Source organism: Festucalex cinctus, chromosome 16 (genome assembly GCF_051991245.1).
Source record: "Festucalex cinctus isolate MCC-2025b chromosome 16, RoL_Fcin_1.0, whole genome shotgun sequence".
Lineage (NCBI taxonomy): Eukaryota > Metazoa > Chordata > Actinopteri > Syngnathiformes > Syngnathidae > Festucalex > Festucalex cinctus.
The window spans coordinates 19,259,627-19,276,826 of record NC_135426.1 but is presented as its reverse complement, the minus strand read 5'-3'; the positions used below and the strand labels follow the sequence as shown (position 1 = coordinate 19,276,826).

Below are 17,200 nucleotides of genomic sequence, written 5' to 3'. Positions count from 1 at the left end.
AGCGCCGACGTAGGGGCTAACAAACAAACCTAGCATGGACGAATGGACGCTGCCATTAATTCTGTTCCCGCATAATTACTCACAGTTTCCTTGTTGAATGTTGAACAGCGAGAGGCGCTTCCTGCATTTCAAGCTGGTAAGATGTTCATACTTTCCCCCTTTCGACAAGAACCAAAACGAAAGTTTCCCCCGTGGCCGTGATTGGTTAAAACAAACGCGTAGAATGTCATATCGTCCAATCAGCTCGAATTATTGTACAACATGTCCCGCCTTTTCCCGACGAAATTACTGTGGAGAGGTCCATCTGGAAATTGCCAGGTTTATGGTTTCATATCGAGGGGCAGAAAGGTTACCAAGTGGTAAGCACGTCCCCCCCATGCTTGAACACCAGTGAAATGCGGGCTCCCTCTAGTGGTGCATGAGAAAATAACTGCCTGTTCTAAGTACATAACGTGAAAAAAAATACCGAAACAGAACGTATATTTTAGATAAGTAGGAAAAATGCTAAAATGTTAATAAAGAAAATAGTTGTCGCTCTAATTTCATGGCGTATTTCCTGTCAGTAAGCCATCGGGAAATCCAAATCTTGACCTATAAAGCCCCTTGCTTGAGAGCGTCATCGGGTCAAAATGTGATGAAAAGGTGCTTCTATTGGAACACAGGGAAAAAAAAGTCACCGCAACACAATTCCCCCCCAAAATGACAAATCCTTTGGCTAATAATTACGTTTTTGGAAAACAAGGGAAAAAAAACATCTGCAAACAAGAGCCCGATTCAACCTTTGCAGATTTCCGTGATCTGGATGACATAGACTAAAGAAAAAAACAACAACACAGTTTTAAGCAAGCATTTATTTATGGTAAAATAAAAAAAAGATATTAAAATGGACTCAAATTGATAAATAAACCATCAAACCTACTTAGAAATCCAGTAATTTAAAAAAATATATATATACTGCACTGTTCTTGATATAGATATATATTTTTATCTTGAATGTGTAGTTTTGTAAATTACAAATTAAAATAAAGTTAAACTAATAAACAGCATGTAGGAAGTAAAAATAATGAAAGTGTAAGTGAAAGATGTGCATTTTTATTTTGTGTGCAAATAGAGACATGAGTTAATCGTCTTTTGTTCACTTCTCGTAAACTTTTGCGTCATCTTCTCAACATTTGCTTCGTTTCTGCATGGGGCGTGTCCGAGTTGTCTAGGTGAACTTCCGGATGAAGCGCAGTTTGAGGTAAGCGATGATGAGGAAGCACACGGTCATGATCCCGAGGGCCACGTGGTTCTGCCAGAAGCCCCAAGTGGAGTATTCCACGCCTTGTTCGTCCAAAAAGTCCTGCCCACTGCAACTGGGCACATTCCAAAAACAAAGGACACTGAGGAAAATCTTTTTCACATTCCCAAAACTATTATTATTATTATTATTATTATTATTATTATTATTATTTACGGATCCAAGTCCTTTGGGAAGATGCTGTGAAGTATTGTCAGCCTGAAGTGAAGTGATGGCTGGCGCTAACGTCATATCCTTCCATTTTAATCAAAGCGTATAAGCAATTTTAGTGTAAAAAATAAAAAAAAAGAGAAAATAAAAATTATTTTGCGGTTTGTATTATGGTCAACTTGAAATCAAGAAAATACCATTATTTTTCTGAAAAGTCATCATTTTGGAGACGCAAACTGGACCAAATCAGGACCAAATGTAAAAAACGGTTAATGGCGTCACCTTGTGGTCATGTACAGGCCAGCAAGGGCCCTCGCGTTCGCGCATGCTCAAGACCCCGTTCACTTGATTACAAGTAGTAGAACCAGTGCACTTTGTTTGAAGTGAAGGTTTGGACAGGAACCTTTTGCCAACCTCGCCTATGGGCTGGTTTGTTCGATTTATGACAGAAAGAAGCTGGAAGTCGTCTATAAGTAAGTCATACAAGCCTTTCATGTCTATGGGGGTGCATTGGCATGATTTTTATTGGCTACTGAATGTGGATTTTGTTAGCGTGAGACTTTTTACAAATTTAGGTAATCTTTCTGGTGTGTGCCCTAATTAGAATACTAGGTGGCAGCGTTACTCTGCACATTACATTGAGGTGTGCGCGAAGGAGAGATCTAAGATGGCGACTACCACTGATATGAATGACTGGATAGCCGATACAGCATACACGCTGTGATGCAAAGCCGTTGAAGTCACAGGGCGGCCATCTTGCTCCTCCCATCTCGGTATGTGCTGCTTTGACCCCCTTATTCTTTTATTGCTCAGTTCCTTAGACCACAATATTACAATATAGAGTTGACAGAGACATATTTTGTTGAATTACAGTCATAATTCTTTAGTTTAAAAAAAAAAAAAGTTTCCTCCTGTGAACATCATTAAGCATAATGTATACATGTATTTAAGGCATGTTGTAAAATGTCTTAAGTCCTCTTGTTTATGTTTAACAAATTTAAGACCTCATAAATCATGCTGGTTTCTATAAGTAAGTACTGTCTCAAATGTTCTCCAATTTCGATCATGTAAATGTATACGATTGTATGCCGAGAAACGTTTCTTGGGACGAGCAATATGGCGGCCTCGCAACTTAAAAAAGTCTTGGCCTATTGCCTATCCAGTCATATATTCAGGTCAGTGGCGACTACTGAAGCGTAGTTTATGACGTTCTGCTGACGAACTACTGTTGTACTGCTGACAGCGTGTTAAGTATTTTTGTCCCGACACCACATTTTTCACATTCCTTGACTGATTCAAATGTTTCAATTGTATGATGGTCGACTAAATCAGGACATCTTGGAAATTACTATCCTAAATAAAGAATTCCAAATTTCCCCAGAATTCCAAATTTTCCATTTCTAAATACATTTTCCATTCAAATATCCCCAAAATTAGTTGACATTTTACCAACTCACCTTCACTTCACTCAAACATTAAATTCCTGTTTAAATCATCACGTTCATAAAATTCAAGTTGCGTTCGCCACTAAAAACATGTCGTTGATGGTTCTTACATGATCCCTGGCGGCACGCTGCTGCTATTGAGGCCGGGGCAGAAGTCCAGCCCGTAAAACTCGTTCACCTGTAGAGCCTGAAGACACGGAAAGAATTTGTGGCGCTTTTGTGCGCTCGTAGGAAGTCTTACACCGTCTGTCTGACTTACACCGAGACCATAACGTGGTATGCTCAAGTATTTCAACCAAGCCAGCCAGCTGACGATGGAAGGGAGATTGACCAGCAAGCCTGCAAAGATCTGAAAGGACACGCCCACGATTGTGGCAGTTTCCATTTACATGCTTCAAAGCAGCGGCGCGAGCGTCACCATCATGAAGACGCAGGCGATGGTCATGAAGATGTTGGCGATGGCCACCACTGTCTGGTCGGCGGAGATGGCCAGCGCCATGGCGGTGGCGGTGTACGACACCAGCGTCACGGTGAACATGAAGAGGAAGAACGCCTCTGCTGTTGGCTTCAGGCCTGCATCCAAACAATTTTTTTGAGTGCTTTGCTACAGTGGCACTTGCAAAAAAAAAAAAAAAACTTGGGTGTTGATCTGCTGCTCACCAATCATGAAGTAAGCCACACAGCTGAACACCATTGCGGGGATGGTCCTCAGCGTGAGGATGTCGGAAAGAATCTTGGACAGGAAGTAAACCGACACCCGGTAGTAGCCGCTGATGTACTCGTGACTGCAATGATGAGAAGCTTCAACTACTCGTGTGTGGGTTTTCATCATGTATGCACAAGTTTTTTTGCATCATACGCACATGAAGAGTTTCCTCTCCGCAATGAAGAGCTCGGCCGAGGACAAGGAGCTGAAGCACTGGTTGACGGTGATGAAGAAGAGGGCGCCGAACCTGGTAGGGCGGCAACGATGGGATACTGTGTAGACAAGTTTACCTCAAACCTGATTGTGCGTGGAAGAAAGTGAAGAGCGCCAGCAGGTTAGAAACAGCGGGTAGAGAGGTAACTCAACTCAACTTAGTATGACACCAGTTAAAATAGGAGATGGATGGAGGTTTGGAGATGAAGATATAGACTGAGATTATTTGGACACAGGATGGGAAATACTTGTTACTTTATCGGAAGAAGGATGCTGGAAACTGATTGGAAGAGAAAGGTATTAAGGAAGAGGTCAGTAACCTTTCCTGTCAAAAGCCTTTTTAGGCCAAGTAAATTACCAAATTGTGTACATTTTCGGGCATTTTCTTTTTTGTTGTTGTACACTTTATAGTTGCTTTTTGAACTTTTTCTTTACTGACTTTTTTTTTTTTGGCAATTTAAAAAATATTTTATGGAATTTTTCTGCCTTTATTTAGTTTTTGGACATTTTAGGCTATTTTTTGAACATTTTCTTTTTTGTATTTTTTTTATTACATTTTCTGAATTTTTTTGGCAATTTCATGGACAAATCTTCCTTTTTGGACATTTTATGATCAGTTTTTGGACATTTTATGATCAGTTTTTGGACATTTTAGGTAATTAAAAAAACAAACAAAAAAACTTTAATCTTTTTCTGACTACTTGAGACTGACATGTTTTAGAATATTTAATTATTCTTTAAAAAAAATCTAAATCTAAATATGTAAAAAAAAAAAAAAAAAAAAAATTCTACAAACTTTTTAGAGATCCACGAGAGAGGGACTGTAGCGCCCACATGTGGAAGACGTTGCTATTGGCGATAGAGCAGAAGAAGCAGATGACTGGGATCAATGTTGGAGCACGATTCCCCACTGTGATCCCTGAACAGGGTTCGCCCAAAGGAAAGGAAGAGAATATAACCTGTTTTGGATCCCGCTCTGGTCTTCCTGGACGTTGAAGAAAATGGCGCCGACGACCAGAGCCAGGAACAACGTCACTGCGACCTAAACAACAAGTGCCTCATTCCCACTCGATGCAGCTTATGAGGACCGTGGCAAGGTTGCGGTTCGGGCTTCTCACCTGAGCGACGGAGGTCTGCGGGTTGAGCAAGAGGTTGCGGAACGTCCTCTTAAGAACCCAACGGAACTGCGTCAGGAAGCTGGTATTGTAGGTGATGGTTCTGGAGGGAGTGGACTGGCTCTCCAACTTACCTTGGACAATTTTCTCTAAGGGAAGACGATGAGGCGTCGTTTCTATGTCATGTTTATGACCAAACTGCGACGATTTTGTCCCTACCCAACTCTGCTTTGGTCCGCTTAAAGTCAGGACAGTTTCTGTATTCCTCCACCAGTTTGTCCTCGATTCCCTGTCTGGATTTCAACACAGAGTCCGAATCTAGAAGGGGGCAATGAGAATCAGTTAAAAAAAAAAAAAAAGAGCACAGAACATCATCTGTCAACACACCTTCTCCGACTACGCTTCCGAGGGCAATTGCGGACGAGTCCCCGTTGATGACGTCCAGGAAAAAGTCTGCAGGGTTGTTGTGAGGCTCACAGGTGTACCCTGGGAAAGAAATTTTGGAGTCGAGTGAAGCTACGTGGGTTAATGGTGGATAGGAGTCTTCCTACCGATTTCCGAAAAGTAGTCCAGTGCGCTGTCCGCCCGTCCGTGGTACACCTGAGTGAGTAGTTGACAAGTGTAAGGGGTCAGTCAGGCATAACAAACCTCAGTGGTGCAAGCGACCTGTCTGCCGTTCACTAGCAGGGTGAGGCTGTCAAAGAGGCGGTAGATGGAGTAGCGAGGCTGGTGGATGGACAGGATGATGGTGCGGCCGTTGTTGGCCATTCTGGAGGAAAAATTTGTTCCTGTTTACCTTCCGAATCTCAATCAGCCTCTTGAATCGATTCGCTCTTTTCGTTGACATGCGTTCACACGCACCTTTTCAGCAGCATCAGCACAGAGTTGGCGGTGCTGGCATCGAGCCCGGTAGTGGGCTCGTCCAGGAAGAGAACGGGCGGGTCGATGATGAGCTCCATGCCGATGTTGGTGCGCTTGCGTTCACCCCCGGAGATGCCGCGAATTAGCTGGGTGCCCACCTGCGCGGCACGGCAACGTTAGGACGCGGGCCAAAGCTCCTCCTCTCGAACGCCCTGACTCACCCGTGAGTCGGCCACGCGGTTCAGGCCAAGCTCCTGGATCAGTTGGGACACTTTCTGCTCCTTGACGGCCTGAGAAACGCTGGATGGGAGACGGAGAGCCGCAGAGAAGCTGAAGTTCTCTCTGACGGTCAGCGTTCCCATCACCACGTCATCCTGTCGCCGAAAGCAGACAACACGTTTGTAATGGGTTGCCCTCGTGAGATGAGCGGCCATATTTGGAACAAAGTGGCTCACCTGGACCACATATCCCGACAGACATTTAAAGTTGGGCGGCTGAGGGGCGCCGTCGATGAGGACCTCACCCGACAGGCCTGCAGGGTCCTTCCTGGCGGCCAAAACATCCAGGAACCTTCGACCGCCAACACAAATGTGACGTCACGTGATGATGATGATGATGAATGATTTATTATTTGCAACTTTTTTGTTGATTGACGTCACTCACGATGACTTTCCACTTCCGGTTGCTCCCATGATGGCATTGAGGCCTGGCTTCATGATGCCACTGTGGAGGAGAGCACATCTTTGTTTTGTTTTTTTAAGGCATCAGGCAGTGATTTCAAAATAATCTCAAAACGTGAGCACAGCTGAATGAGCTGTAAACATTGACTTGGACTGGCCTTCACCTTCAGCTTGGATTGGTCAATGATTACATGAGCGGGATAGTAAAACATCCAAGATACATACAAACACACCAGGTGTGGCCTTTGTTCGGACATGATATTCATGATGCTTCTTTTAGGGCCTTTTATCTCTCACACTGTGTGTGTGTGTGTGTGTGTATGTATATGTGTGTGTATATATATATATATATATATACACGTTAATTCTACTTTTTTAAAGAGATACAACAGGAGTGGCACTAAAGAGCCACATGTGGCTCCATAGCTGCAGGTTGCCAGACCCCTTTAGGGCATGACAAAGCCATCACATGTCATTTAAGAATGACAAGGATACACGAAAACTGTAAAAAGAAGGACTGACATTTAGTGCGGACTGAACCGTCTTTGGAGCAATTCGTGTACATGTTTATTTGTTGAAGCCCAGCTCATTGTGTCGGACAAAGCGCCGCTTCCTTCCTGGTCGTCCGGCACGTACACAAATACTTCCACGTTCAAATGAGTTTCTCACTTGAGGTCGATGAGGATATCTTTGGTGGTCTTTTTCTTCCTCCAGCACAAACATCCTCCGGCCTGCGTCACTTTGTAGTGAATGTTATGGAAGCTGACCGTGGCCCCTTGCTGAGGTGTACCAGAACGCTGAACAATAAATAGTACACAAATGCAGACTTATAAAACATAGAATTATGTCGTGGCATTGGGGTAAGTTGGTACCTTGCGTGTGACTGTGTCAGTTTGCTGCAGTTCCATCATCACTTGCTCGCCGTCCTACAAAATGAAGAAGAAACATCTGATTTCTGAACGTTGAGTAGTCTGTTAATGGACACATTAAAATCAATGTAGCTGCAATGTAAGAGCTCCTTTCAAGTTGATAATTGTTTGGAATGAAACCAACCTTTTATGGGTACCACATAATGTTGACGTTAGCGCAGTGTGCTAGCTAGCTAGGACTTGCTTGAGTTTTAGATTGGCTTCATTTGTGTATTGTGTAAAATGAACCGTCAAAAATGATGTTCTCTTTGGTGATGAATGATCTATATCCCTCTTGTTGTGTTGCCCGGCCTCCCGAAAGCTAATATGTCAAGTACATGCTGATATCACAAACTCCTTGATGATGGCTGATTTAACTTCCAATACATTTTCAAAGCCTGCTTTTATACTGCTCATTTGACCTCTGACCTTCCTTCCTTCAACTCAACCTACTGTATAATTGCTCATTTTCAAGCTCAAAACGCATATTCCTATTCATTTTGCAAAAAGAAAAAAGGATCACTCACCGTGCAATCAACCTCTGGCTGTCATCCAAACACAGAGCAGTGCTGCACTGCAGGAGAGATTGCATGTGTGTGCTGTCCACATCAATGCGACTTTTTACTGTAGCGTACAGCCCGCTTTTATAACCTAAGGTGTGACCCAAGTTCAACATTGATACAGTATGCAGGCACGGTGTCTTGCTCATTTTCCCACACGTCACTAAAACAAAGTAACAATTTCAATACATGACACCGCGATGAATAAAGATAATTCAGTTACAATAGCAAAAGACGCGAATGGTGATTGTTGCACTCAAGGTCAGCTAGTGCTCTTATTCGTTCTGTGAGAGAAATTTGAGTCGAAGTAACTAAGAGGAAAAATCTTGTTCAAGGTTTCCATGGTGCTAATTCGAAGCACAAAATGTTTGGAGGGGTGTGAGGCGAGGCTTAAGAAAAGAAGAAAGAAAATGGACGTTTTTTTTTTTTTTTTTTTGACAGATAGTTGAGGACCTAAGTCTTCCTCTGCTGGTTACTAGGCGACTGTCTGTCATTCACACCTGAAGTGAATGTTTGCTGCTTCTGTGTCACTTCCAACTGAAAGTGAAATGCAGATGGTGGAGTTGGTGATGCTCTTAATTGGGACTTTAAACCCTGAACTAGCCTTTTAGCTAATAGCGTTTAACAGTATTTATTGTCATTACTAAAGAAATAAATAATCCTTTGAATTGTTTTCACATTTCAAATTCGTTGGGATAATAAAAATGGATATTCAACGGTACCTTGAGATGCGAGTTTGAGTCTTTCGCTAACCTCGCTAGTAATTCAAAATACGAACTTAGACACAAACAAACCAATAGGAATAGACTTCTACTACTACTGCTGTAATATTTGTTGCTTTTCATAAAGAATATATTCGCTGCTTAACTCATTCAAACCCAGAAACGTATAAATACGTTTTTTAATACTTTTTCCTTCACTCCCAAAAACGTATTTATATGTTGTTGTTTTTATGCTAGAGCATAGAGAAGGCTTTGATGCAGCTTCTGACCTGAAGAGGTCGCTTACAGCAATGGTTGTTTTTACAAAATAAAACAGCCAGCAGGTAGCAGCAGACTATAAGAGATCAGCCAGGGCCATGTTGCAACAAGCTCTTTTTCACAGTGTTTTCAACGGATTTGTGAATAATTATGAAACGTAGCTATATTGTGTGAAATGTGTGACTTACGGAAGTCCCGCCTTCTCCGTGGCACGGAGGAGGCGGGGTCACACTGTCGAAATCATGTATCTATACTTTTGTAACACGTTTTGTTTGCCAGTGTGTATTTTTATTTACTTGCTATTGACTAATATTTATGGATTATTGTGGTATTGTATTTTAGTTGTACATGATTAAGTATTTTTGTACTGTGCATGTCATAAGCGCAAGAGAGAGAGAGAGGTGCAACCGAGCGAGCCTCGTTCGAGAAAGGGAGAGAGTTGAATAAACAAAGACTAGCTTGAAATTCTGTCCTGCCGTGTTTGGTTCATTTTACAGGGAAAATGCCAGAAAACCATAGATTTTAAATGTATTTGTAACCCACTTTTTTCTCCAAGCTCCGGAAACAAGACTAACATCTTAATGTTACATTTTGTTACCTCAACTGTTATAACTCCCATGTGTGCGCACCGTTTCTGCAGGTAAATTCATGATGCAGGTGCTGCCGCCTTGTGGTCATGCATGAGGACCAACCAGACAAAGTAAGAAACCGCAGTTCACGTTTGAAAAGGAATAAAATAGCTTTCATGTGAATAGAATACTGGTTGAAATCAAAGTAGTTTCAGTTTTGACACAGCAAGGGCAGTCCATTATTGCACTCAGCATTATTTTTTCTTTAGCTTGGGTGCGTCTGTAAAATGTTATCTTACATGAAATATTTCTCATTAAATGGTGTTTTTTATTGTGTGTGAAGGTTGCTGACGCAGTGGCCGCGTTCCTGTTGCGACATAAGTTTGCGGAAGCCAGAAGAGAAGCGAGGTAAAAATATGCCAACAGAAAGAGCAAAGAAAACATGTTTTTCATTTAAGTAAAATGAGGATAGACTCCAATTTTTTTTCCAATTTCTCCCCAGTCCAAACTCTTCTCTGGCCAGCTGAAGCCCACCGGTAAGTCACTCTTTCTCATAAGTGAAGGATGCAGTTCATGTGGAGCTAGAGAATAAATTTCACACAATATACAAAATTGTCTTTCAGAATAGCAAAAAGACAGAAAACGGAAGGATGGGTCTGCACGCTTCAAACAATATAAACCTCTCATCTTCATCACTGATGTGGAGCTAGCTGCTAAATATCTATTTATAGGCTATAAACATAAAACTGTCAATGTTAAAAGTAGTAGCCAAGGCTGTTTTTTGTTTTGTTTTTTTTGCTCCCTTTGCAGTGGTCATAATGTCAAAAAATGAAAGAACATGTGAAAGCTTACAACACAACAGAGAGAAGTTTAATTAGAACAGCATTCACAAAAGAAAAGCAGCCATAACAATGCGTCGTCATCATCACACATTACAGCGAACAAGCTCTGCACCATGTTCAAGTGCGCAAAAAAAATGGATAGCAAGGTAAGGTTTGACAACAGCAAAAAAAAAAAATGTTTGCACCTCCCAGCCAGTTTAACTGCTGCCATAAATCCTGGGAAGTTTCTTAATGACCCACCAACACTAAGAAAGAAGAGTGTAAAATGTCATTTGAAATGCTCTCATATACAAAGAATGGCGTCATGTTTACACTTCACAAAACCAGTGGTGCCAAACTCGATTTGATGCGACCAACTAAAGCAAATACAATGTGTTTATTTGTTTGTTACATTTTGGCAGAAAACCTGCACTGAAATTGACACTTTCCTGTGATTCTCCATGTAAATTTTTGTCAGCGCACTCAGAGAGAAAATGTAGCTTACCACATGACCTGCGACAAAAAAAAACAAAAGTTTGACACCTGTTTTGTTTTGCTTCTGTTTTGGATGCAAGCTGTGCAAGTTCACACTTCAACATGGAAAAATGTTGACCTTTTAGGACGTCCGTCACTTGGCGCCGTTCAATATGTACAAGACGCGGCAAGCGGGAGAAGGGAAGGGGGGCAGGCGGGGGAACGACTCAGTCTTGGCATTACAAAAATAAACATCTCCTCTGGTAGCAAAATAGATGACAATCTGGAGCTCTCGTAGTCACACGCGGCCTCTCTGTCGTCTTTCCGTGGCGTCGGCGAGAACGGTGAAAGGGAAAAATGTTACGAGACCCAAACATTGATTGTCAGTAGACGGGACGAATGTAGAAATGTTTGAAATCTTTGCTTGTTAACCATTTCTTGCCTTATTTTCGGGGACGGAGCATGAACCCTACAAATGGACACACTGGCAACTAGAAAGAAAACACTGTTGAATACTGCCAGTTGAAGCGCTGCCAGGACCAATTCGGCACAAATGTTCAACCGGTGGCCTCGTGGCAGGATTCTGAAGTAGGACAGGAAGCGTATAGACCAGGTCCTGGAGCATTCCGCAGAAGGTAGACAGACCAGAGGTGGGAGGAAGTCACGTGTGCAAGTCTCAAGTTGTTATGGCAAAAAAAAAGCAAGTCACATCAAATGGCCGCTAAATTTCAAGCAAGTCTAGTCAAGACTCAGGTTAAGCGAGTCAAAAGTCAAGTCAGACAATCTTGCTCGGTCACAGCATAGATTTGTACATTAGCCACAAACCAAGTCTGTCTTTTCCATTCAACTCGTAACATCTTCAAACAGCTATCAATCAGTGAGCTAAACTGTAACGTTGATGATAGCTAACCTATCTTTGAGACTACGTTTACATGCTGTCAATATTCAGGTTAAGGTCAAAATTCCGGTTTTGTAAACATTCGGGGGTCACCTGTTTTCATGCGTGAGCTGACAGTTATTCCCGTACAAAAAAACCCCACATTATATTCAAACATATATTTCATATAATCAATGTGAAAAAGCAGTGGAGAAATTAATGTATTCTAGCTAGGTGCGTTTAGCGAGCGGCAACGCAAGATGGCTGCCACACATACAAGTAGTTCCTGTTCTTAAAAACCAAAATTTCTTGCGAATAGAACATGCGCAGAACACATACTAAAGTTCAGTTGAAAAGAGGTACACCAACTGCGTTTATATCAGGGGCGGGCCTCGAGGGCCAAAGTCCTGCAGGTTTTGGAGGTTTCCCCAATTCTAACACAAGCTGATTCCAATCAACAGGATCGTTATCAGGTTTATGTAGAGCATATATCAGCTGTGTTGAAGAAGGGAAACATCCAAAACCTGCAGGATTCTGGCCCTCGAGGACCGAGTTTGCCCACCCCTGGTTTAAATGAACAAATATATGGGTTTGAAAAGGGGTAACCCAGTGTTCTTATTTGGGTTTTAACGCGTTTACATGTCCTTTCAAAACTCAAATGTTTCCAATATTCATGTTTTGAAAGAGAACTGCATGTAAACGTAGTCCTAGTAACGTGTGAACTTACAGTAATTGTCGTAATTGTCTGCATGTTGCCATTTTCTTGATCAAAAGCTTAATCAAGTCAAAGTCAAGTCTCAGGTTGAGTCTTTCATCGGTTTTGGCCAAGCAAGTTGTAAAATTGGCAACCTTTTAGTCTGACTCGACTCATGACTGGAGTGAGTTTTGCTTTTTAGTGTTTCATCATAGTTTCGAGTTTCTTTGGATTCTGAAAGTCCAGCGTGAATCCGCGGAAGTTGGGGAGTGAAGATTTGGGACAATTGGAAACACACCCATTTCGATTCCGGAAGAGAGAGACCGTGACCGGGGTCAACCGGGTTGTTGGGGGAAACCCGGCGTGGTTGAGGTGACGGTTGGGACTGGGCCAAACTTTTCCACGTCGCTCATTTTGCCTTTTTTTTTTTTTTTTTTTTTTTTCTAGGTTCCTCCTAGGACTTGTCCCCCATTTGAGACGCTTGAACGGATCCCTCCTCATCCGACATACCCGTTTCCACGGCGATCACTAGCGACGCCATGGAGACGCTGCTCGCCATTGGCTGGAGCTCACCTGCGAGATTGGGAAGGGGAACATTTCCAGTCAACATCCTCCCACATTGATTGAAAGCGATGCTGGGAAACTTTGTAAATACTAGACAGTGGTGCCTTGAAGTACGAATTTAATTAGTTTTGTGATAATGCTCGTGAGTCAAAACACTTGGATCTCAACTCCTACTGTAAGTTACCAAGTTTGTGTAATATGAGAAGCATAATCACCACTGAAAGGTTCCATCTCACCTGTGTATGTGTCAGTGGTGGTCGTCACAGGACTGTCTCTCAAGGTGTCGGGCGGGTCCCGGTAGTCCTGCGGGAGTCCCATGCGTCGCACCCCCGGGTCCAGAACCACGGAGGAGCCTCCCTCGCTTAGGGTGCCGTCGCCGGCCACCCCGGAAACCACAGCCTCCAGCGCCAGGGGCCCCGCCCCGCCACCTAGAGCCAGGTCGTAGTCCAGCGGCAGTTCGTCCAGGCAGTCGGCGTTTAACTGCGCACGAGAGGGGGAAAGAGCAGACGTGACGCCAACTTGAAAGCCGAGGAGGACGCTCCAGCGCATTCGCCGGCGTACTCACAGCGATGCCCAGCGCCTTCAGGATGTTCATCTTGCACATCGGACAGGTGCGGTGGTCCAGCAGCCACGGGTCCACGCAGCTCTTGTGGAACAAATGTCTCCGAGGACACACACAAGTGGAGTCAGATTTTGTCAGCTACATTTCCAGGTAAATTACGCTGGAGAGTTTTGTAAACTTTCCATCCAAATTAAACAAATTAATTCCCAGCGAAAGCTTACTTTAAATCTAAACATCCAATTTATTTCAAAACAACCAATGTGGCATTAAAAAAACGGCACATGCTCGCTTAATACTAATTTTGAATGTAAAATCCCATTGACATGCTAATGGTTAGCATTGATAGTTGCATGTTTTAGTGCTCTATTAGTGCCCCATATAAGTTTACAATTGACACTAAATTAGTGAACCAGAGTAAGTCTATGCTAAAGCTAAACATAAAACCCAGCTAATTACTTGCTTTATTTTCAAAACAAACAAGATTGATGCTAATGCTATCTTAACGCTCATTTTAAATGGAAAATGCCATTGAAATGCTAATGGTTTATTTTGATAGTTGCTGATTTAGTGCCCAATTCCTGCTCGAGCGAAAGTTTACTTTAAAACTAAACATAAAACACGGCTACTTGCCGTTTTCAAAACAACCAATGTTACGTTAGAAACCAGCTAGCTTAATGCTCACTTTTAATGGGAAATCCCATTGAAATGTAAATGTCGACTTAATGCAACATTTCCAACGACCACAACAGATAACGAGGGGTAAAATACCTGCACGGCAGGATGCGGACCACATCGTTGGCCTTGTACCCTTCAATGCACACGGCGCAGTTATCAAAGTCGGCCTCCGTCTCCTGGTCACCCTTCCTGATGGTGCGCACCTGCAGCTTGCTGATGGCCTTCTTGGCTGCGTCACCGAGGCGGCGCTGGAGAGGAGAGACGGCAAGTTGGGCTTATTCCACGCTGCATTTGAAAGCAGGTCCGGGAGTCTCGAATAGTAACTGTATTGATTTGGTGCCATCTTGTGGCACAGTTAGGCAATTATATCCCTTTTCAGAGCTCTATTTTTTAACTGACCTAGAAAAAAATCTTTAGTAGTGATTATGTAGTTGGGAAGGATTTTTTAGAGGACTTTTCAGTGACATGAACATAAAAAAAAATCTGTCTACAGTGATGAGGGGATGAGTGAGCAATTCCCAACAAAACCCTCATGTGGCAGTCCCGTTTCTACCTGATTGCGGTCTCGCGCGTTGGCGTATCGGAACCTCTGGATGTAGTAGAAGACGAGCCAGGCCAGCGAGATGATCATCAGCACGATGAAGGAGATGGACACGAAGACCACCGAGGTCCTGCTCACGTACTTCTGCAGGTTCCTGGTCCCGATGGTGATGGTCATGGTGACCGTCACGTTACGCTCCAGAAGCGACACCACCTCGCGACCTTTGGGCTCCGGGATCATGATGGCCACCACATCGCCTGTGTCTGCGGAGGGGAGGAAGGACAGCGAAAGGTTAGAGGAAATCCTTCAGTAGCAGTTGTGGGACAAGTCCTGACACGTTCAGCAAGCAATATTGTCGTTTTAAGATGCTTGTTTGAGTGCTTTATCATCTACGGACAACTTGATTAGTCTTGTCTGTATGTGCCACATGAAGTCACTAACCAGTAACTGAACACACCATGCGACTTATATAGACTACCCCAAAAAGTTATGCTTATATTTCACCCCTAATCCCACGCTCATCGCAAAACACAGGAAAGAGAGGCAGCGAGCGCACCGGGATGAGGCATGGTGATGGTGTCGTTGGCGTTGGCCGAGCCCACGTTGAATATGACCACGGCCGAGGCGTTGCGTTCGGCGGCGTGTCGGATCTTGTCCTTATACGTGCAGTTGCCGCGGGCGATCAAAGCCACCCAGGCCCCGGCGTGGGCCGGCGCCAGGAACGGGGTGGCGGGGTCGCAGGCCTGGCGGTCGTGCGGAGCGGCTGGTAGGACCACCACCCCCTTGGCGTCCCGCTTGGGCGAGTGCTCCCCGTAGCGGCCGCACTCGGTCTTGTCGGTGCGCAGCGCCTTGGTGGCGGGCTCCACGTACGTGATGTTAACGAAGGCCGTGTACCACTCCTCCCGTTCGGCCACGGTGAAGTCGAGACACAGCAGGTGGACAAAGCAGAAGGACAGCAGCCACGTCGAGAGGGCCAGGCTGCGGCAGGCCGCCGCCACGGAGCACGGAGCCATGACCGGACGATGCACGGGTCCTAGTCCGCCATAAGTGCGAGCGCTGGAGCGTTGCTCGCCTGGAGGTCCGTCCGTTTGTCGCTCGCTCTGTCTTCCCGTTTTCCTTCTCTCAGATCCCCTGGTAGGCTACGTTAAAAGCAGGCGCCCGCTAGCCGCCTCCATCTGCAGCCGACAAAAACAGCCGCGCGAGGTCGGGGGAACGCAAACAAAGCGGCGACGGCGGCAGGTCGAGTCGCGAATCAAAAGGCAACACCCGCCAAGGATCGACGATCGGGCGGGGGGCGTTCGGTATTCCCTTTAAACTGAATACGCCATTTAAGTTGCATTGTTTTGACTGGGCCCGACCTTTGGCTGTCAAGTTAGCGCCTCTCGCTTAGTGAGGAAGGCTACGACCAGTTGTGGATTGCCACAACAAAAGTTAGGATGACATTTAGTGGAAAGCTTCCTTCCAATCATCGACTGCGGCGTTGTAGCCGTAAAATTGATTAGGTTTAGTAATACAATATTCTATGTTTACCTCTTGTTTCACTTTTATATAGACTGCACAGCTTAAAAAACTACTTGTTATTTACAGTATTTTATTTTGACGTAGGAGCCATTTCAATATCCGCTTCGAGTCAGTCTTACTCGCGTAAATTTGAAGTCGTGTACGGTGCAGTATTATGTATCTACGCCACCCAGTGGTCTGGCATAGGAAACTTTTGACCCTTATTGTATCACAGCTTTCCCACGGATTTCCATATGACTGAAGCCAGATGACAGCCATATTACGTTGCCACTGTTTGTGACAACTTCTGTTTTTTTTTGTTTTTTTTTTGGTTCTCGCTGAAAAAACTGTTTGTTTTACAATAGGATACCTCTATTGAGTAATAAGAGCCTCTAAAGAGTGAATTTCAATGTTTGCTTCAACTGTTCAGATGATCTCATTATTGTGAATTGTAACTCACAGAGGTTTGGTTTACATTTCACAACATTTTTTTTTTCCAGATGGGCTTTGCTTTCACTTGATGGTTCTAACAACATGATGCAGATGAATATTTGAGTAGCAAACGGAGATATAACTTATAAGTGAAAATAAAGTATTTTTCTTAGCATGAAATGTACATGTAGCGCTTCTCTCACACTAACAACCAGCTTTCGCAACATTTTTTTGGGAAAGAGAACTTCCTGCTTCCTGTACTTTTTCCTCATCCGAGCCCCCACACTCCCCATTTTGGGGGAAAGTGGTTTGCTTGCTTAGTGTGTGATGATTAACCAACAAATGGCAGGACTGAGAGAGTAGTCTATCAATATGGGAAAATAAAGACATATAATTTTGTTATCCCAGGGAAAACAAGAAAATGGAGTAGCCTCATCATTGAGGGTAATCAGGATTCCTTTTAAATATGGAATTTCAGCTTTTTGTTCCTGACACTAAACTAATGAATTTAACATATTTGGCTACTTCTGTAACTTTCTTTGACCACTTAATTATCTAACCCTTATTTTGGAG

The 17,200-nt window shown here is 43.7% G+C and overlaps 3 protein-coding genes across 14 annotated transcripts in view; 1 reads left to right on the top strand and 2 right to left on the bottom strand.

Annotated features, from left to right (window-relative positions):
- The first annotated feature begins 25 nt into the window (after positions 1-25).
- The window catches only part of sh3tc1 (SH3 domain and tetratricopeptide repeats 1), a 28,132-nt gene continuing 10,957 nt past the window's right edge, over positions 26-17,200 (top strand). For 5 of the 10 annotated variants that reach the window (XR_013278874.1, XM_077498815.1, XM_077498814.1 and 2 more), the window contains exons 1-8: positions 1,777-1,923; positions 9,559-9,618; positions 9,831-9,895; positions 9,990-10,023; positions 12,801-13,092; positions 13,169-13,629; positions 14,229-14,418; positions 14,648-14,986. The gene's annotated coding sequence lies outside the window, so the exon portion shown is untranslated. Of the gene's footprint in view, positions 137-1,776; positions 1,924-2,054; positions 2,224-9,558; positions 9,619-9,830; positions 9,896-9,989; positions 10,024-12,800; positions 13,093-13,168; positions 13,630-14,228; positions 14,456-14,647; positions 14,987-15,285; positions 17,072-17,200 lie in introns of those variants that run through there. The other 5 variants (XM_077498809.1, XM_077498810.1, XM_077498808.1 and 2 more) reach the window with 5 other exon arrangements.
- Positions 834-8,052, bottom strand: abcg2a (ATP-binding cassette, sub-family G (WHITE), member 2a). Of its 3 annotated transcripts, XM_077498820.1 has the most exons (19): positions 7,906-8,052; positions 7,343-7,396; positions 7,140-7,267; positions 6,454-6,513; positions 6,246-6,360; positions 6,012-6,164; positions 5,791-5,948; positions 5,596-5,698; positions 5,481-5,529; positions 5,317-5,415; positions 5,149-5,247; positions 4,933-5,078; positions 4,774-4,856; positions 3,759-3,848; positions 3,556-3,680; positions 3,314-3,468; positions 3,155-3,244; positions 3,006-3,082; positions 834-1,355 (listed from the first exon to the last, which is right to left on the bottom strand). In XM_077498820.1, the coding sequence occupies exons 2-19, from the start codon at positions 7,379-7,381 to the stop codon at positions 1,208-1,210; spliced, it is 1,917 nt and encodes a 638-aa protein (XP_077354946.1). In that variant the 5' UTR covers positions 7,382-7,396; positions 7,906-8,052; the 3' UTR covers positions 834-1,207. The 3 variants fall into 3 exon arrangements, with proteins under 3 accessions (XP_077354946.1, XP_077354944.1, XP_077354945.1); XM_077498818.1 differs by having other exon boundaries at positions 5,149-5,415; XM_077498819.1 differs by lacking the exon at positions 7,906-8,052 and adding an exon at positions 7,524-7,742 and having other exon boundaries at positions 5,149-5,415.
- rnf150b (ring finger protein 150b) lies at positions 10,332-16,238 on the bottom strand. Its single transcript, XM_077498821.1, has 6 exons — positions 15,252-16,238; positions 14,708-14,958; positions 14,248-14,402; positions 13,483-13,579; positions 13,154-13,397; positions 10,332-12,926 (listed from the first exon to the last, which is right to left on the bottom strand). Exons 1-6 carry the CDS (start codon positions 15,706-15,708, stop codon positions 12,808-12,810), a joined length of 1,323 nt encoding a protein of 440 aa, XP_077354947.1. The 5' UTR covers positions 15,709-16,238; the 3' UTR covers positions 10,332-12,807.

Bases quoted from the DNA above. Each gene is read 5' to 3' on its own strand.
- abcg2a (XM_077498818.1), bottom strand. From the start codon at position 7,381: ATGATGGAACTGCAGCAAACTGACACAGTCACACGCAAG. The intron at 7,268-7,342 runs GTACCAACTTAC...TTTATTGTTCAG, and splicing joins CTGACACAGTCACACGCAAG to CGTTCTGGTACACCTCAGCA. The intron at 6,514-7,139 runs GTGAGAAACTCA...TCTCCTCCACAG, and splicing joins GATATCCTCATCGACCTCAA to TGGCATCATGAAGCCAGGCC.
- rnf150b (XM_077498821.1), bottom strand. From the start codon at position 15,708: ATGGCTCCGTGCTCCGTGGCGGCGGCCTGCCGCAGCCTGGCCCTCTCG. The intron at 14,959-15,251 runs GTGCGCTCGCTG...TCCCCTCCGCAG, and splicing joins CATCACCATGCCTCATCCCG to ACACAGGCGATGTGGTGGCC. The intron at 13,398-13,482 runs GTGAGTACGCCG...TCTCGTGCGCAG, and splicing joins TGAAGGCGCTGGGCATCGCT to TTAAACGCCGACTGCCTGGA.